This window comes from Cyprinus carpio, chromosome B9, assembly GCF_018340385.1.
Source record: "Cyprinus carpio isolate SPL01 chromosome B9, ASM1834038v1, whole genome shotgun sequence".
In the NCBI taxonomy this organism is placed as follows: domain Eukaryota; kingdom Metazoa; phylum Chordata; class Actinopteri; order Cypriniformes; family Cyprinidae; genus Cyprinus; species Cyprinus carpio.
Window position 1 is genome coordinate 21,360,665 of NC_056605.1, and position 27,969 is coordinate 21,388,633.

The 27,969-nt window shown below is 37.5% G+C and overlaps 3 protein-coding genes across 24 annotated transcripts in view; 2 read left to right on the top strand and 1 right to left on the bottom strand.

Moving 5' to 3' along the window:
- LOC109055356 (peripheral plasma membrane protein CASK) overlaps positions 1-27,969 on the bottom strand; it is a 149,859-nt gene that overhangs the window by 13,679 nt on the left and 108,211 nt on the right. For 6 of the 21 annotated variants that reach the window (XM_042731527.1, XM_042731518.1, XM_042731524.1 and 3 more), the window contains exons 6-19: positions 19,902-20,004; positions 19,279-19,454; positions 18,381-18,503; positions 18,036-18,119; positions 17,771-17,870; positions 15,552-15,569; positions 15,301-15,422; positions 9,418-9,495; positions 6,300-6,380; positions 3,755-3,943; positions 2,761-2,839; positions 2,269-2,354; positions 1,726-1,794; positions 933-1,001 (exon numbers count right to left, since the gene is read on the bottom strand). In XM_042731527.1, the coding sequence (XP_042587461.1) occupies positions 933-1,001; positions 1,726-1,794; positions 2,269-2,354; positions 2,761-2,839; positions 3,755-3,943; positions 6,300-6,380; positions 9,418-9,495; positions 15,301-15,422; positions 15,552-15,569; positions 17,771-17,870; positions 18,036-18,119; positions 18,381-18,503; positions 19,279-19,454; positions 19,902-20,004 (1,377 nt within the window). Of the gene's footprint in view, positions 1-932; positions 1,002-1,725; positions 1,795-2,268; positions 2,355-2,760; positions 2,840-3,754; positions 3,944-6,299; positions 6,381-6,909; positions 6,958-9,417; positions 9,496-15,300; positions 15,423-15,551; positions 15,570-17,770; positions 17,871-18,035; positions 18,120-18,380; positions 18,504-19,278; positions 19,455-19,901; positions 20,005-27,969 lie in introns of all 21 variants that reach the window. The other 15 variants (XM_042731514.1, XM_042731533.1, XM_042731513.1 and 12 more) reach the window with 6 other exon arrangements.
- LOC109096734 (probable G-protein coupled receptor 34) lies at positions 21,075-22,855 on the top strand. The gene is made up of 3 exons (XM_019110368.2): positions 21,075-21,203; positions 21,374-21,605; positions 21,718-22,855. The coding sequence occupies exon 3, from the start codon at positions 21,737-21,739 to the stop codon at positions 22,841-22,843; it is 1,107 nt and encodes a 368-aa protein (XP_018965913.1). The 5' UTR covers positions 21,075-21,203; positions 21,374-21,605; positions 21,718-21,736; the 3' UTR covers positions 22,844-22,855.
- Positions 24,139-27,535, top strand: LOC109055362 (cysteinyl leukotriene receptor 2-like). 2 transcript variants are annotated; one of them, XM_042731535.1, is made up of 2 exons: positions 24,139-24,286; positions 25,909-27,532. In XM_042731535.1, the coding sequence occupies exons 1-2, from the start codon at positions 24,201-24,203 to the stop codon at positions 26,927-26,929; spliced, it is 1,107 nt and encodes a 368-aa protein (XP_042587469.1). In that variant the 5' UTR covers positions 24,139-24,200; the 3' UTR covers positions 26,930-27,532. The 2 variants fall into 2 exon arrangements, with proteins under 2 accessions (XP_042587469.1, XP_042587470.1); XM_042731536.1 differs by having other exon boundaries at positions 24,169-24,286; positions 25,912-27,535.

The following is a 27,969-nucleotide window of genomic DNA, read 5'->3' on the forward strand; positions in this document are numbered from 1 at the left end:
TATTTCAATAAAATCATTCAATAAATATTTATTAATTATAATTGTGTATTACAGTTCTTATGAAATTGTATGTTTATATTCAATCTGAATATTTAAATAAACATTTTAAATGAATACTTGTATTTTATTGATTCTTTTTTTTCTGCTTAGAATATTTTTAAGAATATATCCATATCTCTAAATAAATAAATTCCACTTCCCAAAACTTTTTGCAATCTTAACTAGTAGGAAAGTTAGACAGCATAAGAGTAACTAAAAGGGACAGGGCTTAGCGGAGTCCCATTCTCGATTATATAGTACCTAACACCATAATCAAAACTGATATTATTTGATTTTATATACTGATTTATCATGTCAACTTCTTTATCGCCCACCCCTAGTTAAAATGCAGTGCTAATGTAGATCTCACTGCATTTTGTTAGAAGTATGCATGCTTTTTATTTATGCTAGGAATCCTTTGCATGCCTCCATTGAGTTTGTCCCAATCATTGTGCTTGCTGTCAGCCACAATACATCACTGCTAACACAAAGGAATTAAAAAGTATAATAGTAGATCCCACGTCCACTGTACAGTGTTCCTGGGACCATACACTGTATTCACACTGGCAGTCGGAGTGAGAGAGCTACAGCAGAACAGAGCACACCAATTTGTGAACTGAGATAACGGAAACTATGTTCAAAGGATGTTAGCCGCTGTCTTGTTCAGTCTTTGCATTTGTGTATATTGAGATTGTCAAAATATTCTAGTGAAATATATAAAAACAAACTGGAAAAACAAAACCATAAAACTAGACATTACACAAATGTAATAACATTTGGTGCAAATTAAGAGGGTATGACTGCAAGAACGGGGTGAAATAATCACAAACAACATTAGGAGATTGTTGGGGGTGGGAAGGGGGTCGTTATTTGAAGTTGCCTGGGATCCTTACCAAGATAGAACTGTTAATGCTGGAATGGCCATTAGCAGGGGACTGTCTGGAGGTGGAGGGGGATTCTTTCTGTAATAAGATATAAAGGTCAGCGAAATAGCAGAGCAAACGGACACTAGCCAACACTGCGGTAAGAAATTGGGGACATCATGTAAGGAAACCAAAAGATTTGCTTCAGACTAAAGTTATTAAATAGACATTTTAAAAGCATGGTAATGTTACAGATACCAAAACAAACAAGTTTTGATCACCAGACCGCATTGCAGCTTCCCACCAGAAGGGGGAGCCAACAGAATGTAAACATCTTCCTTGAGAGATTTACTGTGTGAAGGAACTCTGAATGAAATCTGACCACTTTAATTTCAACATCCTCTCAGTAGTGTGATATGGCAGGGGACTGTTGTATTTGTTTAAAATGTATTTCTGTAACCAGCACGGTACAGACTCACTTTTAAATTGCGAAGACTGCTGCAACACTGGCTATGAACATTCTCACATTGTAGATCTAAACTTCCCTCAACACTGGTAATATGTAAGCTAGGGTTCCGGTATCTTGGTTGTGAAATTGGTGTGCGGTAGTGTCTGAGCTAGGCCTTTTGGTCCAGCAGGATGGAGACTTTTGGGGGAGAAAAGCATTAACACGCAGCCATCAGGCAGGCAGTTAGTCACACAAGAATCCACGGCAATCAAACCCCACCACAAAAGGCCACAACAGGCCAGGGAGGCAAACCACAGCACTGCAGAGAGAGGACACTGGCAGAGATAGAGCAGAGAACAGTGCAAAGTCCATTACCTCAGAGGACAACTGCTGTGTGCGGTAGCTTGGCACAATCTTAAAGGTGATGCTGCCTCTCATTTCCCGCTGTCAACAGAAAAACAAAAAGCAAATTATTAAAAAAGGATTTTACTGGATTATGTTTATATATCCTTATATCATTCTTTTTTTTCCAAGGAACAATGGAAAAAGTAGACAATAAAACAGAAATGTACACAGAATGGAAAAAGTAGACTGTTAATCTGCATTGTGATAAATGTCTGTGGCCATTTTTAAAATGAAATCAGTGTTATTTGGCCATTTTAGATGAGTCTTTTGTTTTATTTAACTGTAATCATGATACAGGTAGCTGCACTGTAACGCTTATGTCTCTCACATTCCACCCATTCCACTTTACAGTTGGTACAGTTAGTGCACTTTACTGGTTGTGGTCTGTAAGTCTGGACATTTTGCAGGATACCTCAATTAAAGTATAAAAATTATAGTTCATACAACTTGAGGGTGATTAAATGGTAACAAAATCGTAACTTTTGAGCTGAAAATACACAAGTTCCTACTCACAAGCATCTTCTGAAGCTGCTCCACTGTTTGATTTGCTACACTTATGCCGTTGATCTCCCGGATCTCGTCTCCAACATGCAAAGTTCCTAATTTGTGACAAAAACAACATTTTAAATGCGTCAATATATATCACTAGTCTTACAACCTTCGTAAATTGAAAACTTGACAACATTAACTGCATGAGATTTATTATAAGCTTGTTCTGCTTGCATTCATGTAGGAGATAGTTGTTGATGGTATGTGTGTGACATGTGGGTAAAGGAGATTATGCAATCTGACCATCACCGGGTGATGGCACAAGCCCTCAAGCCTGCCACATATGAATATGGGTTGAGGGGTTTTGTGAAGATTAATGGGTTGCATCTCTTTCCTATTAATTCATCATATGTTTATGGAGATACAGGAGAAATACAGAATAGAAGGAAGGCTAGTGGATCTCAATATAGCAGTGTTGGGTGAAGTTTTGAAGGAAAAAACATCTGGTGCATGTACCTTGTCTGTGGATCATTCCTCCATGCATTATTCTTGCCACGATGCAATGGTTCAAGTCGTTCATTTTCAACGTGATACCCTGGAACAGTGCCCACAAACTCATTTAAAACCACAGCGGTGAGAATGAAGCTTTCAGGAAGTTTGACTAACAAGTGGATATAAAATGTAACCACTATGAGAGCTTAATCAACACCAACATAAGATCAGGTTGACAAGATGTGTGCCAAGCCTCACAACACAGGATATTTGATGTGCAGAGCTTGCATCTGCACACTTTGAAAGTCGACCACTAGAAACTGATTGTCATGTTGATGCTATGCAGTCTTTAGGCTTATATACACTGAACAAAATTATAAACGCAACACTTTTGTTTTTGCACCCATTTTTCATGAGCTGAACTCAAAGATCTAAGACTTTTTCAATGTACACAAAAGGCCTATTTCTCTCAAATATTGTTCACAAATCTGTCTAAATCTGTGTTAGTGAGCACTTCTCCTTTGCCGAGATAATCTATCCACCTCACAGGTTTGGCATATCAAGATGCTGATTAGACAGCATGATTATTGCACAGGTAGCCACAATAAAAGGTCACTCTAAAACGTGCACTGTACTGTACTTACTGTACTGATTTACTGTATTGGGGGGTCCGGGGGGCATTGTGCTGTGTGATAAAACTGCACATTTTAGAGTGGCCTTTTATTGTGGCCAGCCTAAGGCACACCTGTGCAATAATCATGCTGTCTAATCAGCATCTTAATATGCCACACCTGTGAGGTGGATGGATTATCTCAGCAAAGGAGAAGTGCTCACTAACACAGATTTAGAAAGATTTGTGAACAATATTTGAGAGAAATAGGCCTTTTGTGTACATAGAAAAAGTCTTAGATCTTTAAGTTCAGCTCATTAAAAATGGAGGCAAAAACAAAAGTGTTGCGTTTATACTTTTGTTCAGTGTATGTGCGTGTACATGTACAGGACATGTGTGAACTCATACCATCGGTTCGTCCGTGTTTTTCTGGAACTGGACCAGGCGCACTCGTGTAACGTTCTCTATGTCCATGTCTCCGTTCGTGCTCTCAGGTGAGTCTCCGTTGAGATATGGTGATGTGGGGGGTGGGGTGACCCTCAGTGCCTCGTCACTGTATACCTCATGTGCCACAACATCATGAGTCTGAAGTAAGGCCTGAAAAAGAGTGATAAAGAGTGAGATTTTCACACACACACACACACACACAAAAAACTTATACATATCACCTTAGCAATGACAGAACAATGCTTTAGTAACCAATCAAGGCATCAAGCTGTGCAAATACCCTCACGTTTACACTACTGTGGAAAAGTTTGGCTTCCGTAAGATTTTACATTTTTTTTATTCTCACCAAGGCTGTATTTATAAGGATCAAAAATACAGTAAAAAAATAATATCTTGAAATATGATTATAATTCAAAATAACTGTTTTCTATTTAAATACATTTTAAAATGTAATATTCCTGTTATGGCAAAGCTGAGTTTTCAGCAGCCATTACTCAAGTCTTCAGTGTCACATGATCCTTAAGAAATCATTATAACATGATGATTTGGTGCTCAAGAAACATTTTTTATTGTTATCAATGTTGAAAACAGTTGTGCTGCTTAATATCTTTGTGGCAACAGTGATATATTTTTAAAGATTATTTAATGAATAGAAAGCTCAAAAGAAATATATATTTTTTTAATCTATGTAAAAGTATTTACTGTCACTTTTTAAATCAATTTAATAAATCCTTGCTGTTTAAAAGTAATGTCTTAAAAAAAAAAAAAAAAAAAAAAATATCTTACTGACCCCAAACTTTTGAACATTATTGCACAAATCTAGTTTGTTATCATGCTTTATGACTGATGTCTGCCTTCCTAAAAATCAAATGTAACAGATTTCAGTAACATTAGGTAAATTTATCTCTTCAGCTCATCTCATACTACTATCTGGTATGCAATTATGAGAGTGTGAGAAAAGCAGCAAGGGCAATGTCATGCTGGAATTCAACAGCTAGTACCTGCTGGTACCTCCCTCCTCTCATGTGTTTTTTTTCTGCCCTGTATCCCTCCACTCTTGACCTGACATTCAGAGTTAGTGAGGCTGACATCACCCCAGTCTCATTTTCTCATGCATGAGCTCCTTTTTAACCCCTTCCCTCTTTATTTCTCTCAGTTCTGTAGTAAATCCCCAGTTCAAGTGGAAGTAAAAATCATGTAAAAAGCCCCCAAATAAGTCCCTTGCATTCTGGATCATGCCATAGACTATATTAATTAATTTCACTCAGTTCCATGCAACATTATTTGACTCCCACACTTTAAAGAACCAGATTTTCCTATTTTTCTACTTTTAATCTTACAAACGATTCTCACCCTCACTTTCACATGTACAATTATGTCATATTAAAGTTTCAATAAATGGTCTTTATTTAGGTTTAATTTTGAAAGTTAAAAAGTTTTGTTTTATTTGAAAGATCAAGGATTTTATTCCTCACTATGCAACCCCTGAAAATAAAATACCAAAAAAAGTGTGGAATCTTTAATCAACTAAGCCTCTAGATGAACCTTATTGACAAACAGTCAGTATAGAGCGAAGGGCAAACTCTCTGCTTCATCTGTCATGCGGTTGTCTGTCCCACTGATAAGAACACAGATGACTAACAAACATTTCATTGATTACAGAAGAGGATTACTGAAAAGCAATGCAAAGTCTGAGATGGTGAAACACCAAGACTGCTGACAACGTCCTGAATAAATAGATCCAACACATAAAAGTGCTCTAATTAAGCTCTCAAAAATAGTTTTGCTGACAGAAATTTTCTCAAGCTTGAAGACTCGACTTTTGTTGTTTCACTGTACTTCATGATGTTAGCAGTGCAGTCGGACACTACAATGATAATGAGGATCACTTTGAGATCCCTGAAGTTACTTCTATAACAGTTGAAAACAGTTGTGCTGCTCAATACTTTTGTGAAAAACCATGATACCTTTTTTTTTTTCAGGATGCTTTGATGAATAGAAAGTTAAACAGAACAGCATTTGTTTTTGAAAAAATTAGAATGTCATTACTGTTATTTTTAGACAGATTATTATGTTGTTGCTGAATGAAAGTATTAATAAAAAAATAAAAAAACACTTTGAATGTTTTCTTTTGAAGTGCATTTCCAACAGTACACTAAAAGTTAGCGTGGGAGTCAATTAGATGGTGAAAAGTGGGCAATTCGTACCTCAATGTTTCCAGAGCCAAAGTAAAACAATGACTAAACAGATATTTGTCTATTGGCTACTATTTCATCAAATAGACAACACAAGTGACGCCAGCATAAAAAAGATGTTTCAGAGCAAAAACAAGGTATAACATTTTGATTAAATATTACAAGGAATAACATGTACTAATTAATTATTAACAAAAAGACCAGGAGGTGCATTAAGAAAGTAAATAAGATTAATTTAGATTTCATGTTGACTTTAAGTTGTACTGTAAAGAGCTTAACAACAGAACTAGCACTGTGCTTCTGTGACTCACCATGAAATGGGGCTGGGTTAAAATCCGTCTCAGTTCTTTAACGTCTGCATTCTCCGGGTAGCATGAAATCTCCTCCAGTACCTACAGACAGACAGAGTCATCAGGCTTTTCCTCAGGCTGTCATCTCCACGGTATTTAATTCTTAATGGAAGTAAGTATGTTGCTTTTTAATTTCGTACACTGCAACACGATTTGAGCTGGACTGCTGAGACCCCACACATCATATATCAGAAGAGACACACACACGCAAACATTTCTGGCATGACCCTTAGACCCCATGTGACCAATCAGCATTGCTGTCTGGGCTCATTTGGTCCTTCCATTGGCAGGGTGGGACGGGTCAGGTGGGAGGGGGTGATTTGGCACAGTACTGCAGATATGTCACAACTCCCTGCTGAATGCTGCTGAGCACCGGATCCTGGACGTCTTTTGAACCACACTAATCATCTCTAATGAGCGCTAATCAATGGTCAAACCCACCTGGCAGCCCCTCACTGCCAGTCAAAATCACTAAATGTAAAGCTCAGACATTTACGAGAATCCTAGGAATTTCCACATGTTCTAAAAAAGTGGTAAAAAAAAGAAGATTGGGAAAATGTCTGCAGCTTACATATTCCAGATGTTTCAAAGCCGTGCTCGAACCATCTTCGGCGGAGGTCTTAGCATGAGAGACACACACAGGAAAGTTTTATAACATTTGATACATATAGTCTGTGTAAGAAGCAGCAGAGTCGAAGGATGAATTTTTAGAGTTAGGCACTATGCCACCTCCGCATGGTGATGGGTGATGGGTTAGTTTCTGCCCCGCTGGCTCTAAGCAATACAAAGAGGATAATCCTTAAGCATTTCACCATTGCCAGTGATCACAAGCAAGAGGCCAAGGAGGGTTATTCGAGAGCACAGCTCTTTAAATCACCAGCAGGCCTGAGTTCCTTTTTGATGTGCAATACTAAAGGAAATGGTTGAGCTGTATAGGTTATGTGACTTGTGACTGAGACAGACTTGTTTTTAGAGGGGTCAGGACCAAGAGGACCCTGAGGGAGTTTGAGACCAGAATCAAACATGAAGACTAGTTTGAATCTGACTATTTTTAACTTAGTTCAAACCATCTGCATACTCTATTCAAAATGACATACTTTCACCTCTTTATGGGAACTTAGCACATTTGTTCAATCAAGCTTATCTGAAGCACCAAGTTAGGATTTGTTGACGTATTCAAAATACTCAGAATGCTTCTGTTGACGTAACTGCTATAAAATAAGCCATTTTCAGTTTTGATTTACTAACTTCAAGTAAATGTGAAACAACCAGAAAAATTTTACTGACTTGTGGAGGATTAATACTTGAAACTGCAGTTTAATATCACTTTTCAAATCGTGATGGAATGAAAGTAGTCTTGGTTGCATTCAAAACTGAATGCAAGCTTGCAGATTGAGGAGGGGCGGGATTTTCACAGACTAAATGGAGAAATTTGACGTGTATACTATCCAGAGAACATGTTGTTTCACCAGAAGTTTGAGTTTTCCTGATAAAAAAAATTATGTGGTCAAAAAAAAAAAAAAACTTTTACAATAAGATCAGTAACATACATTTCTAAAATAGATTGCTACATCAGTTGTTTTTGAGAAATGCTAGATCAATGTCTTTTAAGTCATTAGAGCCAGCAAGGAATTTTGTTTAAATGCTTGCAAAGTTACTGGAAATTGGGATTAATGGATAGTTTGTGCCTATATTTTTATTGATTGTTAAAGACAAAACAGAACCATTAGCATAACTATTCACTGTCTATTTGTATTATTAGTGAGAATTTGAACTGGTCTCTGTGCAAATGAGAGAGAGAGAGAGAGAGAGAGAGAGAGAGAGAGAGAGAGAGAGAGAGAGAGAGAGACAGAGAGAGAGAGAGAGAGAGAGAGAGAGAGAGAGAGAGAGAGGAGAGATAGTTTCATAGAGAGAGAGAGAGAGAGAGAGAGAGAGTAAAATGCTTCAGCCAACATTGAGGCAAGCACACAGACAGTCACGCATCACACATACAGATTGATAAGCTCACCAAACTAAATGCATTTTCACTCAGAAAATGTACTTTCATGTAACTTGTGAAGTGTCGTGTCAGTCTGTGCTCTCAATGATAATCTGCCACACTTGCGTATGAAAGGCGATAAAAGAGCTGCTTTGTCCAACACCACACATTATTATTATTATTGTTATTCTATGTATTTTTCTAATCTACTCAGTAGGTAAAAGCAAACAAACACATTCACTTGTTAATGCAGCTTTCTAACTGCAGCTGGTTGAAATGCATACTAATTCACCAGGAAGAAAACAGGCATGTGTTCACACAAGCAATAGACCACTAGGGATCTGTAAATGTCACATAAATCATACACTGAGCTTCAAATTCTTAAAGCACTGAGCACAAAACAGACCTCTGTTGGAGGCTTTCTGTTAAACTATATAAAAATCACAAACACCTGCTCTCAAAAAAAACAAAAAACAAACAAACAAACAAACAACAACAAAAAAAAAACAGTTTAGAAAAGAGAAATTAATGACCATAAATAAATACCTCAAAGTAAAAGTAAAACGACTATAACTGATTTGCTTTTTGCAATTTGTGGAACCATCATCTGTAAAATACTTTTTGGTTAACAAAATTTACATACAAAGCAACACATACCATGTGTTTTTGTTGCATGTAATTAGCTTTCAGATATGAAAGTAGTGCACTTCCTGTTTTATAGATGACTGATTATTCAAAAGAAATTGTATGGACTAAACGAGTCAGAGCAGAAGTGAAAAACCAATGCAGTGAGGAAATTTTGTTTCTAGAAAAGCAAAGGAGTGAGTACATCATGCAGTGAGTCTTTTCTGAACATCCTGATAAGCTGTATTAAAATGCAAACACAGACTAGACAGAATAGCAGTTAAAAATGACAACATACACCAAACATTCTATTCATCATATTTAAGTATTTAAAAAGTCATTTCTGAATTAACACATCCAAGATATAAGAAAAGACAAACCATCTAAACATTGTTCCATTCACTTTTTTTTTTTTTTTTTTTAAGATATTGAAGATAACTACAAAGGCATCTTTCTGTAACTGTATCCTGCTCTCACCTCTTTGGCTCTCTGAACTGCGTCACTTGCAGTATTCCTGATTTGTGGTGAAGACTTGGTGTTTATCTTGTCGTACAGCTGAAAAAGGGAGAATAGATAAATGAAAGATCACAAGATTTCTTTGCTCTATTAAAAACACTGCAACATGCAAAGACAGATCAGGATCTTCAGAAATTCATCATTGCTCAAAACAATAACAAGCCAATATATTGGGTAATATGTTCTGCTTCTTGAGTAAAGAAGAATTTTCTCATCCACAAACATTACTTTGCACTAACAGTGTTCCTTTTGTATAGAGCCAATAAACGGACATCACGACCGAACAGCTAGGTTATAGTTTCTCATACAAAATGTTAATCATAAAAAGGGATGCATAATTAAATACATTTCCATTCAGTGATGAGGAATACAGTTCTCAACAGTTTTAATCAACTTATTAACAGATGTTTTCCAGGGTTTTGCAGGTGCTTTCTTCTGGACGTCAGTCAGCTATAGCGTGTTGTGATTTATTTGAATATAAATGATCTTGCAAACCACATCCTTTACTATGTGGTTCTTGAGAAAACAGACCGTCACAAGAAAAATACAATGTTCACACATCTATAAAACATGCATGGTGCACCATTTGTGAGTGCTGCGCACAGGGTATCAGTTCTTTATATATACTAATCTGCATTTCACAACATGACACAAACAGAACAGCAATTTCAGGGTAACATGAAGCGAAAAATTGCTACACCTCCAGCAACAAGGAATACGCTTTCTAAAGAACGTGTTTGGCTAAGAAAATACGCAAGGTTACTCACCACATCCAAAGAAAAACCAACCAAAACCAAAGTTAAACTCCAGACAAAGTTGGTCCTGATAGGATCTCAACCCCTCTGTCCTGTTTCATGAAGGTAGAGTTACACACAGAGCTTGAATGGAGAGGATGGCAAAGTCTGGAGCAGCTCTTCTGATAGACAGATACTGCTGAAGCCGCAACAGTGAAAATGCATCTAGGCTGACAATAGGTGCTATTGTTTCCCTCCCTATTCAGGATAGGAGTTGAGTTCTCAATGGGACGACGTGCATTCACAGCCCCCTGGTGATAATCTTACCCATAGAACACTGGCATAAGGGGCGTGCTCTCCTCTCTGCTTTCCTCTGGCCTGTGGCTAAGGAGACAGGCCCTATCATTCACACTGGATTGTACCGAGCTGTACGCCTCTCTATAGAGGCCTTGGTACACACACGCACAAACATAGAGAAAGTGGGGAGAATGCACAGCTGCACTTATTCACACAGACAAAAAAACACTTAACGCCATAGTACAGAAAGACTCATGCGACATGTGACACGCATTGAAAGATGCAATGAATAAAAAAAGAACAATGAATGAAAGTCTATTGAGCTCTCAAATAAACAAAAAATATGACACTGAAAATCCTGAAATTGGTCTGCTGACTAGGATTGGGTGATATATCGCATGTGATTGTCACGCGCATTTCGTCAGTAAAGCCGGTTCCCTGATTACCGATAAATCGCCATCACCTGCTTTCATATGGAGCAGCATTTAATAGACAGAGTCGTAGTTCACTGACAAGCTACGCAATATCGCGTTCATTATCGAAGGCGATTTATCTGCGATAATGAACGCGATATCGCCCAGCCCTACTGCTGACATTTTTTAATGATCAGCTGTGGTTTCTTTAGTTTATTTCAAGTACATTAGTCAACATTTGAAGTGGATCAAAACCTTTCATCAAAGTTGTCCTGAAACTTAAAATCAAAATGCGTCTTTAGGACAACTTTAATGAACTTTGTTGATCCACTTCAAATGTTGACTACTATACAGTGTTGGGTGTAACGCGTTACTAAGTTCATAAATAATTAAATGACTTATCCACTGAAAAAGTAAAGTAAGGGATTACTGCCCATTTTTATGTAATTTAATTGCAGTTACTTATAAAGTATTTGCGTTACATACAGTAAATCATTTCAACAGTTCTATAATCAATATTGAATTTGAAATCTAAATTTACCGTCTAAAGATAAAATTGAATGCAGCGTCTTTAACCCACTGCACGCCAGCACGTTCACTTTCAGTTTTTCCTGATTCACAGAGAAACCTTAAATAAAATGTGTACACTGACAATAACAACAAAACATTGTGCTTTTGCAAAATAAAACAAACGGTGCAATTTCTGCCGTCTATTTCTCCGTGAGCAACATTCTACATGTCACAAACTCAGTGAATATTTGGCACAAAGACATGAGAAATATGTCTATAGAAAGCTTGTCTACTTTTAAATGAACAAATTCAAATCAAAAACAAATGTTCTCTGATTATGTAATCCGTAAGAAACTAAAGTGATGTGCAGTCTTTTTCCGTATCTGAGCTCATTATATGCAGTCACCTGCGCGCAAACACCCTCATCTAGATACAAAAAATAGATTAAAAAAATAAATAAAAAATTCTGGATTCGTCTAATTTTCATCGTTTTTGAAAGAAGTCCTGCTATGAGGAATTTACTTCAGAAGAACAGCGAGATCTGACACTGCTTTATTCAGCAAAGAAGATAATTTATGTAATTTATACTTACCTACATTAGTTAACGTGTTATTTTTACATAAACCTGTAAGGATTTTACTAGTTGGGCTTTTCCTGAACATCTTGCCAAACTGAAATGTATTGTTTAACTTATCTTAAGCTTTTTTGTTATTCAGATATGTTATTATTCAGAGTATTTCTATTTGTTAACCAAAGAAGGTTACATTTTTTTATATATATAAAAAGTATTACAGTTGTTTTAAAGCTAAAAGGCTAAACTATTCTATGTTTGACTTAAATTGAAAGAATAAAGAGTTTAATTTCTATTAAAGGAGCCATGTGTAATGTCTGGCAAAAAAATCAAGTCATACTCCACATTCCATACCAGATGGGGGCAGTATGCCTCAATAAAGTGAATTGGTCTACTCTAGAGTAACAAACGAGAAACGGCATAGTCTCTATGCTCCGCCCCTACCTTCACAACAACCCTAGAGCCATAGCCGAAGCCTAAAGGACGTTTTGCCTCCAGAGGAACGTTGGGTGATGTCAAGTGATTTTGAAACATGACATCTTCAAGCTACTCCCCTTCACCTTTACCAGTGAATATGTTCATATTCGTTTTGTTCATATTACATTTTGAGTTGTATATACACATTATTTGAATTAAATTAATTTGACAGACAGCATTCTGTCAACATCATTGGTCAACATCAGACAGCTGATGTTGACCAAGCTAGCGCCAACCAACGTAACCAGAGCTGCCAACTCTCAAGCATTCACCGTGAGACACACGCAATTGACTCTTTTCACACGCTTTCAAAAACTTGACCGCTCTGAATATAGTGAGTGAGGCCGCGCGCGCTCTCTCTCTCTCTCTCTCTCTCTCGGGTTCATTATCATCGAAGACATTTCAAGCTTCTTAGGTAATGTTACATTTAAGCATCAGCTTGGTAGAGACGGGCTTTTGGTAGATAACAGGTGAAAACCGGATCGGATCTGTGGGTAAGTTATAGCTAGCTTACTATCAAACGCAGCTACGGTTAGCATCGCTAACATTAGCACGTTTATCGAACAGCCTTCGATACATTTCTATGTTATAACTTCCCGAAAAAAAAACATATAAAACAAACTTCTAGCGAAATACTAACAGCATCTTACTTACCAATCCAAAAGAAATGTTGCAAGTTCGGAGTCGAAGCTCATTTCTTTCAAGTCCATCAGTTGTCTCCAGCGATGGAAAGCAGTGCCGATGTTTACTCTGTTTCGGCTCCTTTTCTAATCGGATTTGATTTGTGATTCCGAGCGCGGTTGCTTGACATCAGCTTCAAGTACGCCCACAAGCCGTGCGAGTTATTCGTGTATTGCAGGTTGGCTGGTGGTTATGTTGCCCGCATATCGCCTCCCATGGCCGAAACTGGTATTACGACACCTGTCGGGCTGTGGCTAGTAATGCTAATGCTAATTAAGGTTGATATCTCTGCAGCACTATAACTTGACATTTTTTTAGTGACATCATCGCCCTTATTTCTTCTCATTCTTTTGATGCGTGTAGGTCATTTTTTGGATATTTTTACCTCAATTTTTACACATGGCACCTTTAAGGTTTATATGGATTTATGTAGCCTAATTAGCGATTTGATTAATTAAGTTACTTATTGAGTAACTAAGTTACTTTTCAGACAGAGTAATTAGCAATTTAAATACAATATTGATGATGTAATTAGTAATAGTAATTAATTACTTCTTGAAAGTAACTTACCCAACACTGCTACTATAGATTGATATCTGTAGCATAGAGGGCTTTTTGTTTGGGTCTGCTGTTAGCAGATAAATTACACACAAATCACTCTTAAAAGAAAAAAATCAAATCCAACCTGCATAGACAGGTCATTGCATGGCCAAATTTATGGCTAAGAGTTTATAAAATGTGAAATGATGTATGAATGATGAGTGAATTCAGGCTTCACAACATTATAATGTATAGGTATGATAAATGAATAATCAGTTTGACATTTGCATTTAACAGTGCTATTAAACATTTTTTTTTTTTTATTAAATTTAATGTTTTCAAATATTAACTTGTATATTAATTTGAGCATTACATTAAGGCAAAGGTCATATAAATGTTTAAAAAAATCCACACGTCAGCTCTTTTAAATCTAGCTAATCTAGAAACCCGCACAACCTGATATCCCCAGAAATTGCGTAAAAGCCAGTTAATCAGATTGGAACAGCAGTTTCAGTGAACCCTTGCCATTTTTGTGTGCAATATGCATCAGAAGGTCTGTGAATGGTCCAAGGCTGAGACTAGGTTTCATCAACAGCAAAAAAGAAAGAAGAAAAACCCTAATGTGACATTTCCTTCTGACAAGTTCAAAGCCAGATAATCAAAGCAAGATTTAACGGCATCTTAACACATCAGGTTCTGTGGTTTAAAGGTGTTGTGAAATGAGAAATCAAAATTCCCTCGATCTTCTGACATGTAAAAGCTCATTGTAATATAAAAACAACTCAAAACCTTCTTTTTAGTCTAAAACTGCATATATTGAAGCTAATCTGCCAAAACGACAGGATGTGGATTGTGCCACTTTATGATGTAATAGTGTGGCTAAACACCACCTCTGTATGAAGAGTATGAAGTGCCTGTTTAGCCCCGCACACCAATTCGTGCATCTAGTGTAAATAGTTCAAATTAAAGGGCAAACACAGGTCTACGCAGAAACCAAAGTCTTTGCATTGCCTTCCTTGCATTCCTTCTGACCCCAATGTTAGGAAAGAGTGGATAAACTTTGTTTTCAATAAAGATCCAGACCATGTCATTATGAACTTGGTCCTTTGTTCGCTTCATTTAACCGCAGATTCATTTACAAACAAGGCACAATTTGATTTTCAAAAAGACAAACTAAAAGACAATGCTGGATCCGACAGTAATGTCGCAAACTACAAGTAATCTGTGAATGTGAGTTTTTATTACGTGATCACTATTGCTTTGTCTATTAAACAGAACTTTTGATATGTTCTGAGCATTTATGCGGTTTTAACCTAAATCACAGCTGCGTCCAGGATTGAAGGATGTAGGCTGTCAAACATACACAACTGTTTGCCAATCATAGCAGTGGGGGTTTACTTCTGAGTCTACAATCCGCCACACCTATTCAAACAGAGCGTTCTGATGAGGGGGATTAAAAACAGGACAGAAAATAGCTTTTCACTTGAAATCTTGATAACATTATAAGGGGACCTCAGAGAACAGTACAAAAATAATAAAAAAAGGCAGTTCGTGACCCATTTAATGAAGGAAGAATTTTATGGGTATGTATGTGTGTGTGTGCCTGTATACGGCCTCTTACATCAAGCAATGTGTGGAGGTGATGGTCCTGGAAGACGCTGTGTAGAAAGTCCAGGTCTTTCTCACTGCAGTCCGTCAGCGCATGGATTTCCTCCAAACTGTCTAGCACTTGTGACACAGCCCCTTTACATGTACACACAAACACAATTGACCACACACCGTGACCTTTAAATACCTAGGAAAAGCATTAACTTGATTTGAAAGAAGCAGGCAAACACTAAAGTCTGTAAGGGGACAGATGGTGACACCTACTTTCCGCTGCTAGTAGTCCTGCAGGGTGGTCAGCAAAGAAACAAGCAACAAGCATAATTTAACAAAACAGAGATGATTGTGATTTGAATAGAGATATGATTCACCCACACTCTTAAAATAATCAGTTAGAGTAGTTTGTGTAGATCTACTCAGAAATGAAGATTCAAATGATATTCCAAGTACACTATCAAAAACAGGTACACAAATGTCACTGCAGCGGTACCCTGTGAATGGCTCGTAGTGCACAATGTAGGTAATAGGGAATGATTCAGACAGTGTAAATAAGCTTTCGATTGGTGCAAATGAGGTCTGGTTTCATGTTGTTTCATGCAAAAATCTGAACTTTAGCTCCAGTCCAGAGATGTGATCGCACGGAGCGGATCATATGCACGAGTCGGCATATATAAAAAAAACTTTTACAACTACACAGCCTCAGCATGATTATGACCACTATTTTATTTTACTTAAAGTTCCATATTGAATCTAGGGGGTAATCTATTAGCCTGTGGCTGTGAAATGCGGCTTTACCGAGCTCAACGGCTCTGGCCAGAGCAGATATAAACAAAACACTATTGGCTATTTTAAAAAGGGGGCAGGGCTGCTCGATATGTCCCACCCTCCCTTCCTGTTTCAGTTGAAATTACGTCACCTTATAGAATAATATCAAGGCATTTCAGGGTACCTTTAAGATACTAATATGTAGCAGTTAGGGGTTAATAAGGTACAAAGATGTATCTTTTAGCTTTTGGGTACCTCCCCTGTGATAGCTTTGTACCTTTTTTCTGAAAGTGTATATTTTAAAGAGATAGTTCACCCAAAACTTTTAATTCAGTCAATAATTACTCACCCTCACGTCATTTCAAACCCATAAGACCTTCGTTCATCTTCGGAACACAAATTAAGATATTTTTAATGGACTCTGAGAGCTGTCTGACCCTGCATAGACAGAAACGCAACTGAAATGTTCCCAAGTCCAGAAACGTAGCAAGGAGATCTGTGAATTAATCCATGTGACATCAGTGGTTCATCCGCAATTATACAAAGCTACGGGAATACTTTGCGCGCAAAAGAAAAAATTATTCAACAATTTGTCTCCACATCACCCTGGTGCCATTTTGGAGAATATCCGCTGGACATATGCTGTTCTGTGTCAGCTTCATCACGCCTATACGCTGTTTCTGTTCAGATCAAATCACAGCAACGTTGGAAACAGATCTGGTGGGACGCAGCTGACACAGAACAGCATACGTCCAGCGGATATTCTCCAAAATGGCACCAGGGTGATGCGAAGGAGACAAATTGTTGAATAAATTCGTTTTTTTTTTTCTTTTGCGAACAAAATTAATTCACAGATCTCTCTGCTACATTTCTGGACTTGGGAACATTTCAGTTGCGTTGCTGTCTATGCAGGTTCAGACAGCTCTCAGAGTCCATCAGAAATATCTTAATTTGTGTTCTGAAGATGAACGAAGGTTTTATGGATTTGAAATGACATGAGGGTGAGGATTAATGACAGAATTTTCATTTTTGGGTGAACTAACCCTTTAAAGGATATAGTAGGGAAACTTTTATTAAAAATTGTGACTCATTAAATCCTGTGTTAAGTGTGGTGGAAAAAAGGAACATTACCACAGATGTTATGAGAAATAAACAGGAAACATGAACCAGATTCTAAACCAAACCATTGGTGGTTTGTTTGAGAGTATGCGAAATGTACATAGTAAAGTCTATTTAAACAAGAAACAAAAAAAATCCTCTGTGACAGCTGCTCAAAAATAAATAATTCTTTCACTTTCTAAGAAAAACTGAATGGTGATTGCCTATGCAGAGCTCCCCAGCATGATGACAGGGTGTTGTGGGTAGTTGTCAGGGCATTGCTAAGCAGTTCCTAGGGCATTTGCTCAGTCCTTCAAGTCAAAAGAGCCCACACTAAATCTGAATGATGTTCTCACCCTCCTGCTCATGTTTATCTTTTTTGTCTATTTCATTTCCTGTAGCGAGATGAATTATTGAGACCAATTTTTTTAAACCCTAAATTGAGGGCTATACTGACTGTGACACTTGTCTTAGCATGCTAATAATAATCTTCATGTTTTTCTGTCAGAATTACAATATCAAAGGAACCAAAACACTGTCCTAAGAGACTACAAATCACAAAAAAGCATCTCTTCAGGAGGACAGAGTGGGTGGCAGCTGATCTCTGCTGCTCGCTGTAGTACCTGATGAAGTAGGGTCCTCAGAGAAGTCAGGCAGTTCTTCAGGTGGGTCGCCATAGAAAGAGTTGAACTTGTGACTGGAGACTGCGGCAAGCACTGCACCCTGTCAAACCATAGATATTGATCAACTCATGTGCTTTAATTTCCTGTGGCTGCCCTAATTTTTTATATGCGGTCTTTAGTTTACACGGCAGAACATTCACGTGAATCGTGCACGAGAGCAGCTGCTAAAGCAATATGCAGAGACTATAAAGTGCCAATGCCTCACTTTTAGTTTCCTCCTTGCATTGAACTTCCTCAGCTGCTCGACTGTCTCAGGAAGATGGATCTTGTAGGCATAGCGGTCTCTCTCCTAAAATGAAATGCACACTTCAAATGCTGCTTATTCATCTCATTAAGGAATTACATCTTAAGTCCATAAAATCCTCAAAGCTGGGGAAAAAATTAATGAAACTGTCTGTATGGTTTTAATAATAATAATAATAATAATAAAAACATTATTTACATGATTTTTGCTTCATAATTAATTACTTTTAATAATTTTATTTAGCAATCAGATTAATACATAAACAAAACATCAGATGAGCTGATGTTTCTTGAATGCTGTTGATACCTTGAGCCAGGGGTGGTTGAGAGCTTCATATACTGTGATCCTCTCTGCAGGGTCCAGCATCAGCATGCGGCGCACCAGGTCTTTGGCACTCTCTGAGATTTGGCCCCACTGCCGAGGATTCATCTGTACAGCAAACACATCATATATGGACAAACCCAGACCCTCTGATAGCACTCTTCCAACAAAATGATTCTGGCACCAGCACCGATGCTCAGAACCTGCCAGCGTTTCCATTGACAATGATGATACTTAGTATTAATGACTTAAATTTTAGTTTGTTCTTCACAAAAAAATTCAACATATGGCTTCAGAAGACTTTGAATGTTGGTCTAGTATGGTCCACTTTTATGCTACTTTTAAAATCACCATCCACTTCAGATTCAAAAGCTGACTAAGGACAAAAATATTTAGGTTGAACTTATTTCACTTATTTATTTTAATGAAAAAAAAAAAAAAAGAATAATTACCCAAAAATTCAATCAACAATCTTAGCTGACATTCTCTGAGCAAACTAGAGAAGTGGAACCAGCTGAAGTTGTTTTGAATAGTTTATGTGGTGAGATTATAATCTGATTGTTAGTAGTTCCTGATTTGAGATCACGTCAGTGTGCAGCCAATTTTTCGAGCCCTAAAATGTCTTAATTCAGTTTAGTCAAATGAAAAGGAGCCATATAGGACACTGGCTCCAATGCACTGGTGAGAAAGGGATGGACCAAATGCCGAACCATTGGTTTTAGGAAGTGATTTATATGGAATAAATTGCTGTTTTACCTCAGACCTTAAACAAATCAGTATATGTTGTCGCTTTCACCTCACCTCAGCCAATTTTTGAAGGCCTTGAGAATATTCCCAGCATGTCTTTATTCAATCTTAACAGACTTTGCTATTAAACTTCTACCTTATATTTTCCTTTTATGATTGCTTCAAACAGGCGCTCTTTGGTGCCATAGAAGGGCAGGCAGCCACTCAGGAGGATGAACAGGATGACTCCGCAGCCCCAAACATCCACAGGTTTCCCATAGGGTTCTCTTTTCACCACCTCAGGGGCCATGAAGTGTGGAGTGCCCACCCGGCCTGCAGCACAGACAACATGTGAGCATCCATTTAAACACATACAAAAGAGCTGTCGCTGATACAAGGTGTGAACAATTAAGCACAAGAGAGCTCATTAATCAGAACAAAGTCATTACCTGAATGATTCAAAATTCATGACTCACTTTATGAAGTGATACTGACTGAGAGTTATGTCCTACACATAAAATAAGGAACTGTATCCATGATCAGTCTTTGTGATACAAAATAAACCTTGCTTTGAAGAGTTTCAGTTCCTCAAGCCAAAATAAATGAAAATACATTATTTCCTATAAAGTTTGTGCCATAATTACATGCTTTTACTGCATATGATTCTTGTTGCCTAGAAGTTTCTGTATGCATGCACCAAAGCCCTTAGCAAGCAGTGCAGGTACACAGGAAATGTCAATGTGATAAAAGTTTAACCTATATCAGGATTTTCCCAAGTACCTCCAGCCACTAATCCGGACTCTCCCAGCTGTATAGCCACACCAAAGCCACCAAGTTTCACTGGTGCAGAATTCTCCTTTGATGCCAGCAACACACAATGAGGCTGCAAAACAACAAAAAAGACATGTTACTTTGCTGCACAGACCACAATTAAATTGAAAACAGAAGTCAAGGAAAATGACATTTCTATACATATATGTGTGTGTGTGTCCCCAACAACATTACACCTTATCAAACCTCAACAAGTGGAGTGCCACCCATGAGTGAAACACTTTTAAAATAAGATAATATAGCTGCGTTTACACTTGGCATTAACATGCGATCAAGCAGATCGGATCATCAGTCAATCAGAACACAGCGCGTTTACACTTGGCAACATCAACTGACTTTTCTATCTGGATAACCGATCGCATCCGTCTTTCCCGCGCAATATTTAAATAAGTCTGCAGAGAATAGCCCGGTGCAAAGTCATCCTGAAGTGGTGGGTTTTCTTTGGAAAAGCATTTTAAGTCGCGGGACATTTTACATATCAAAGATAAGTGTAGGAGTCTCACTAGTGACACGGGTGTTCTCCATCTTTTTTCCTGACAGCTCGCGTGAGAGGGGCTGTGTTTTGCGTGACGTCGACCTGAATGCAGACACGATGGCTGGATTGCGTTTACATTACACTGAGATCCGATCACAATGCATCCTCGACTACCTCTGGACCAGGACACGCTGATCGGATAACATTCCGAAATGTGTTTGTGGACAACATGTTAATGCCAAGTGTAAACGCAGCCTAATTTCGGCACGATATTAATGCGCATCTCTTCAGTAAAGCCGGTTCTGTAATCAGCGGTAATTCTCTACACGTGCGTGCTTTCACGTGGAGCAGAACCACTGATAACCTGCGCAAAATATGATCGTGGTTTTGCGCAGCTTGTCAGTGAATAACGGCTGTAGTAAATGCTGCTCCACGTGAAAGCACGCACGTGTAGAGATTAGTTAACCGGTTGAACCAGTTCACCAAATCGAACTGAATCGTTTGAAACGGTTCGCGTCTCCAATAAGCATTAATCCACAAATGACTTAAGCTGTTAACTCTTTTAACGTGGCTGACACTCCCTCTGAGACAAAATAAAGAGAGAACTGAAGATGAACACCGAGCAGAGCCAGATAACGACCGTACACGCCCACTGCTCGAGCGGTTCTCGTTCTCGAGTCAAAAACCGGTTGCATCGGTTTTCGGATCACCAGTACAATGAACCGAGAACCGTTTCTGTCCGATATGAAAACCGATGAGGTGATGATATTGCGCATGTATGTAATTTTTCAGGAGGACAAAACGCATATCGAAGTATTTTGTTAAACATCAGAAAGTGTGATAAAATAACTATATTTTATTAGATGAATGTATCTAATCTGTGTATTTTGTTAAATTGTAGATTATGTTAGATTATAGGCCAATGATTGTTTTAATTGTTCAACAGCCCTCATCTATCAGTTTCGGTGATCACGTCATATAAGGAGGAGTTGAAATGTGGTTTTGAGACACCCCCCCACCTTAAAAGTCCCTGCACAGTTTGTTTTTATGCTTACTGGTGCAAGAGTTTAGAGGAACTAAAAAAGGAAGCTTGCAAAGAGAGATCTGAATTTAGATTAGACAGAGACATTCAAAAGAAAACACAACAGAGAAGTTCTCTGATGGACAGAATTCACAAGGTAAGTTACTCTCCAATTACCTATAGTGTGCATTCTGTTGCATTTCATGGCATTAAAACTTGATGTCTTTTGTAAATACTATAATGACATCTGCATTTTTTTTTCTTCTAAGGTCTGATATAACACATGCAATGACAAAAAACAATCATCAATTTTTCCCCATCGCATCGCCGACCACCATGTCGAAAATTCCCCAGTCAAACTGCCAGACGGACAACACCAGCTTGCAGGCCCCGCTGGCTGTTTTCTATGCACTCTTCTTCCTGTTCGGGTTGTCTGGGAACCTGCTGGCTCTCTGGGTGTTTCTGCGAGTACATCCAAAGAAAAACTCAGTTCGCATTTTCCTCATTAACCTGGCTCTGGCTGACTTACTCCTTGTGATCTGCCTGCCTTTCCGAGTGGTTTACCATTCCAACAATGACCGGTGGGTGCTGCCTCCATTACTGTGCAGGATAGTGGGCATTATCTTTTACATGAACATGTACATTAGTATAGTCTTACTGGGCTTCATTAGTGTAGATCGTTATCTGAAGTTCCAGAGGTTGTCCTGTAGGCGGGTGTTCCTGCATAGCCGATGGAGCGTGCTTCTCTGCGGTGTCATCTGGGCTGTGGCGTTTGTTTGTGGCATTTGCCTCATTGTCCTGAATGCAGAGCAAGGTCAATCCCAACAGTGCTTCCAATACAAAACACTGCATGATTTAAAATGGAAAGCCTATTTCAACTTTACCATCGTGGGTATGTTTTGGCTGATCTACATTGCGTTGATGATCTCCTACGTAAAGATCGGAATGAAACTCCTAACAACCTCCAAAAAGAAACCGGATTTCCCAAATGCTGCCAAGTACAACAAAACAGCATGGAAGTCCTTCTTTGTGCTCATCCTCTTCACTATATGTTTTGTGCCCTACCACTCTGTAAGGATTTTCTATATCATGTCACAGATAGCAAAAGACACCCCTTGCGAGTGGATCAGTGTGTTGGATAAAACCAATGAAGCAGTTCTGCTACTGTCTGCCTTTAATAGCTGTCTGGATCCAGTCATGTACTTTTTGTTGTGTAGTTCTATTCGCAAAGTGATACTGAAGATCATCTGTAATAGCTTCTGTCAGCAAAATGGCAAAGGACTGATCAGTTCTATTGACACTCCACAAGAGCTGCCAAATGCCAATGCAGTTGTGCCTATGACAAACGCTCAGGATGTCACACTATCAAAAACAACAGATAAAGTGGTGTTATAAATGTTTTGAAAACATGCAAGCCATTTCTAAGTGTACAGCAAATATATATTTTTTATTATGCAAGAATGTGAATATTTACATGTGCACAGCAAAGTTGAAAAATCTTAGATATAGAGTATATCTGTGCAATTATTTTGGATATTCATCAGAAACACTACCTTTTTAAATAAGTTACATTACATTTTACAAAAATAGTTAACATGCCCTTTAACATTATTTTCTGCATCATGAACTAACAAAAAACAATTTTTAAAGCATTTATTAATCTAGGTTAATTAAATAAACTAATTTTTTATGTTTTTAAATTAAGTATTGTTCACTGTTATTTCATGTTTAGTACATATGAACTCATTTTAATTTATACAGCTTGAAATGTATTACTATATTTTTAAAAACAAACATTAACCAATATTAATGAATGCAGTAAAATAATTGTTTACTGTTCGTTCATGACATCAACTAATGTTAGAAAACTTAACCTTATTGTAAAGTGTTAGTTAACAATAATCCATTTAGCCTACAATGTTATAGCTGTGTTTGCATTGCTTCTATAAATAGTATAGCAAATAAAATAAGCATGGAATTTAATGATGTGTTGTGTTTCAAGAGTACATGTGTTTATGATCAGTGGGCTCTAAATTGCTCATTTGAATACATGCTAGTTTCTTTCTGCCCTTTTCTAAGAATAAACACATTATATGTGCTGCAATCATAGCTGGGATCATTTGTAATGAGCTACATCCACTGAGTATACTGTGTAAATATAGAAGAAACTTATTAAACTTATACAAGAACTGTAACAGCAATTCAACTGATACAACGACACACACACACACTATACCATGAGAAAATCAAAGGGGTTTAACAGACAGAAAGAGCAGCACAGGGCTTTGGGTGCCCCCTAGTGGTAAAACACCTTCTCATTCACATAAGCAGGGAACAATGTGAGAGAGAGAGAGAGAGAGAGGCTCGACTTAAGAGTGGCTTGAAATGTAATAAAAAAAAGCACAGGTGATCATTCAAAATGGCTTACTCACTGAAAAACATTTAAATGCATACACAAAGATGAATAATTTTTATGTCTGTTTTATTATAGCTACATATTAATTAATTAATTAATTATTAGTTCATTAATTATGCAAAACTGATTAAAAACGATACTATTAAATCTCATATGAAAGGAAACAAATGCCTGAGTTTGGTGCAAACTGTGCCACTAAAATTTTTAATGTTTTCAGGATGTGGTCAGAACTGAAGATACACTGTTCCTATGTGAAGCAAACCCCCGCCCACAAACAGCTTACACACGTACAAGATTCTGCAAGTAAAACGTCATGAACATGACTTTCAGAAGATAATGAGTAAAGGAACAAGCATCATGTCTGTGCAAGGGGACTTCACAAACCATTCCACAGAAGTCTATAGTACAGGCAGTAATCAAAGGTACACTGATTTGCATCTTACACTTTCTTACTGGAGGGGTTAAGACTCCAGTCTTGATAATAATAATAATAATTTTGGTTCTGCAGCATATGCTTTATTATCATGTGGGTTGGTAGGTTAGTTTGTGTGTTTCCAGCCAACATAATTTTTTGTTATTTGTTATTAAGTTTTTACAATTCAATGCCTGGCTTTTCTTGTATTGATAAAGGAGTACTAAAGCAATTGACATCTGTTTCTACATCAGCCAGTTGCTTCAGAGATGTTGGAGGAGGGAATCAGTTTCTTACTCTTCTCTCCAAAGCAGTGGTGTGATAATGTTCAGGTCACATTTAGCATTGATGTGTGATTAGTTTTATCAACTGCAGCTCTTTAATGGGTGGTGGCTTTGTCTGCATGGTCTTTTTTGTAATGGCTGCTGAAAATTCAGCTTTGCCAACACAGGAAATAATTCTTATTATAGGGCTGTCAAAATTGGCGTGTTCATTTTGCAAATAATTTTTCTTATTTTAACATGTTAAAAATATTTAACAATAATCCTTTGGCTATCATTTCAGTTGACTTTATGAACATGCTATCAAGCATGATAAGAAAAAGAGAGAAGTTAAATTGGTACTGGCACTCTGTGAACACAGGCATACAGCACACACAGAAAGCACCATCAGATAGCCCACCAGTAAGCACACTGAGAACATCTGTAGATTGGATAAAGATTCATCTATATTCAATTTATAGTTAATGCATATACAATTCAGTTTATGTGAAGTTCATTTAAAAGTTGTTGTTACATTTTTTAAAGCCTATTAAATGCTAAAAATAATGGCTTTAAATTATACTGTAATGTTGAATGACTATAATTTATGGCTAAAATTGAGGGGGAAATGCATTTATTAGAGACATCTGTAGCAGTATTGGTATCAATGATACTGATCTTCATTAATAATAGGCTACTTAGTTCCTGTCCTTAAACATATTTAAATCATATGTATGTTGTTTCTACATTAACTTGGAGATTCAATGACAATTTGACAATAAATTATTATATAAATATGTAATTAATTATAGAAATGCGAAAAAAAAATTTGTATTGTAATAATATTTCACAATATCATTTAGAATTTTTTTTTATTATTATTATTTTTTGGTAGTTAATAAATGCAGGTTTGGTGAGCATACGAGACTTCTTTTTTAAAACATTAAAATGATCCCAAACTTTTGACCTGTTATTTGTGTGTGTGTGTGTGTGCCTGGTATCCACTACGTTAAGGGGTCCAAATGTTCCCACAAGTATAGAAATACCAGTAAATTGTGGGGATATAAATCAAAAGCTTATAAATCATGAAGAATGAAAAATCTGAAAAAGCACAAAAATTTCTGTAAGGGGTATTTAGGTGTAGAGTCAGGATATAGGGATAGGAAATACAGTTTATACAGTAGAAAAAAAACTTTACATCTATAGAATGTCCACCCAAAAATTACATTTAGTGTGTGTGTGTTTATGTACATATATATATGCAGACCGTTGAGTAAAATTAAACCGAGTCTGGATAAAAATGAGCTTATTTCTATTCAAATATGAGAAGCTGCGAGTTTCTTGTTTTCATTTCCTTCTTTCTGTATTTCAGTAGCACATGCATGATAAAGCCTGAACCAAGCTATGAAACCGTCTTGCCTTGGCTCTATCTGGCTTTGGCTATCCTGGGCCTTCCAACCAATGGAATAGTCTTGGTGGATCTTTGGAGATCAGAGAGGACACCCACTAACATCTTCAGTTTGAACATAATCATGTCAGACCTGCTGATGGGCTGCAGTTTTTTCTTCAGAATAGCCTACTACAAAGAAAACACCAACTGGTTCTCTGGAAGTTCAATCTGCAATGCAGCAGAGCTGATCATTTTCTCTTGCTTCTACATTAACCTCTATTGCAACATGTGTTTCCTTTTGTGGACCAGCATTAATCGCTATACCACAGTGGTAAAACCAGGCTACGCCTTATTTCAGATCTTTAAACACACACGGTCTTGTTGGATCCTCTGCTTTTCTACCTGGCTGGTTGTCATCACAGTTGTGTACGCTAGCATGGGGGTCAAACTGAGCCTACAAATTAAAGGGACCTGCTTTGACCAAGTTTTCAATAGTTACATTCACTATAAAGATCAGTTCAATACTATCCACTGCTTAGGTGTGTCAGCATTCTTCTTCATTTTGTGCTTGATGCTGGTCAGCTATAGCCTGCTGGTCTTCCATCTGCAGAGGGTAAGGGGAGGAAGTCTAGTCGGCGCTGGATTTGGGCCCGGAGGAGGTCTGAAGGTTCGCAGGAAGATCCTGGCCTCGGTCATAATGTTTGTACTCTGCTTCCTACCTTACCACGTGCAAAGGATCATCTTATTAACATCAGCGCATGAAAACTGTCAGGCGGAGTTTAGGATTAAAACGTGCACCATCTTCATTGCAGCTCTCAGCTGTTGCCTGCATCCCGTCCTTCAGCTGGTGTTTCGTTTGCGCTGCTGTCGGGCCAATCGCAACCACAGAGTCAAACCCAAACTTGAGATCTCCAAGACCCTGGACACACCTCACATACATACTATAAATGTGACAGAACACGCTGAAGAATCAAAGAAAAATGAAACTGAATTAAGCCACTAGCGACCAATATCATAGTTTTGAGAAATTAGCAAAAAACTTTGCATTTCCTGTGTGACGCATGCAGCAATGCTAACCTCATGCTAACCTCAGAGAACTGTTTTGCTGCAATTATTACTGTTTAACATTAGCAAAACTTGTGGCCAGTTTACATGGTTAGTGCGGTACCTCAGAATATTTATACACTTTTTACACAGTATACAGTACATACTACAACCGTCTTCATTTACTATGTTGGAGCAAATTTTTCTGTATTAAAACTAAACTTATTTTAGAAAGGCTTTGCATTGATGTTCTGCTATCTGCTTTTGTATTTATTAATTTATATGTTCACAGACACCATTTTCCCCAAAGTAGGTTATCTAAATTATTTGGAAGGGATTTGTTTTTCTCAAGGAAAAGAAAGAGCATGTCTTTTTGAGTATCTAGGCATCATTTACATTTACTATGTGATGGGTTTATCTGTTGAATGTCTTTGTGCTATACAGTTGCTGTACTGTTACTCAGATTACTCCTATGCAGATTTTTTTTTTTTCGCTGACATGTTAACTAGTAACCATCCAGAGTTACAATTAATGTTTGTTTTGAAAAAAAATAAAACAACAATATAACACATAAGGGAAAGAACATCTATGTAATCCACATTCAGATATTGCTGTGTGCTAAAATTACAACAAATTATACTTCTTAAAAAACTGCATTCATAAATTTAATCAATATAAGTGTCAGCGTGATTCTAGTATTTATGTATAGTACTTCAACTGCAATGTGTCCATCCCACCACAAGAGGTCGTGAGGAGACCATTAAAATCCTTGACAGGTATCCTAGCCATAAAGTCAGGGGACAGACCAGTTTACAATAGATCTCATCTTCAGATAAAAACATACAATACCAGATTCATGACAGATAAAATTCTTTCTTAAAAAGCAACTACAAGCTTTACAAAAAGTCTAGATGATACTCAAATGTCTTGTCCAAAAAATATCTGTTTTCCTGCATGTGCCAATTATTTGAACAATTCCATAAAAATGAGTTTAAGTTA

What these genes read in the sequence shown, in the direction of transcription:
- LOC109096734 (XM_019110368.2), top strand. Translation starts at nt 21,737, where the DNA reads ATGACAAAAAACAATCATCAATTTTTCCCCATCGCATCGCCGACCACC.
- LOC109055362 (XM_042731535.1), top strand. Translation starts at nt 24,201, where the DNA reads ATGAGTAAAGGAACAAGCATCATGTCTGTGCAAGGGGACTTCACAAAC. An exon ending in AGTACAGGCAGTAATCAAAG is followed by an intron (nt 24,287 to 25,908) that starts GTACACTGATTT and finishes TCTGTATTTCAG; the next exon opens with TAGCACATGCATGATAAAGC.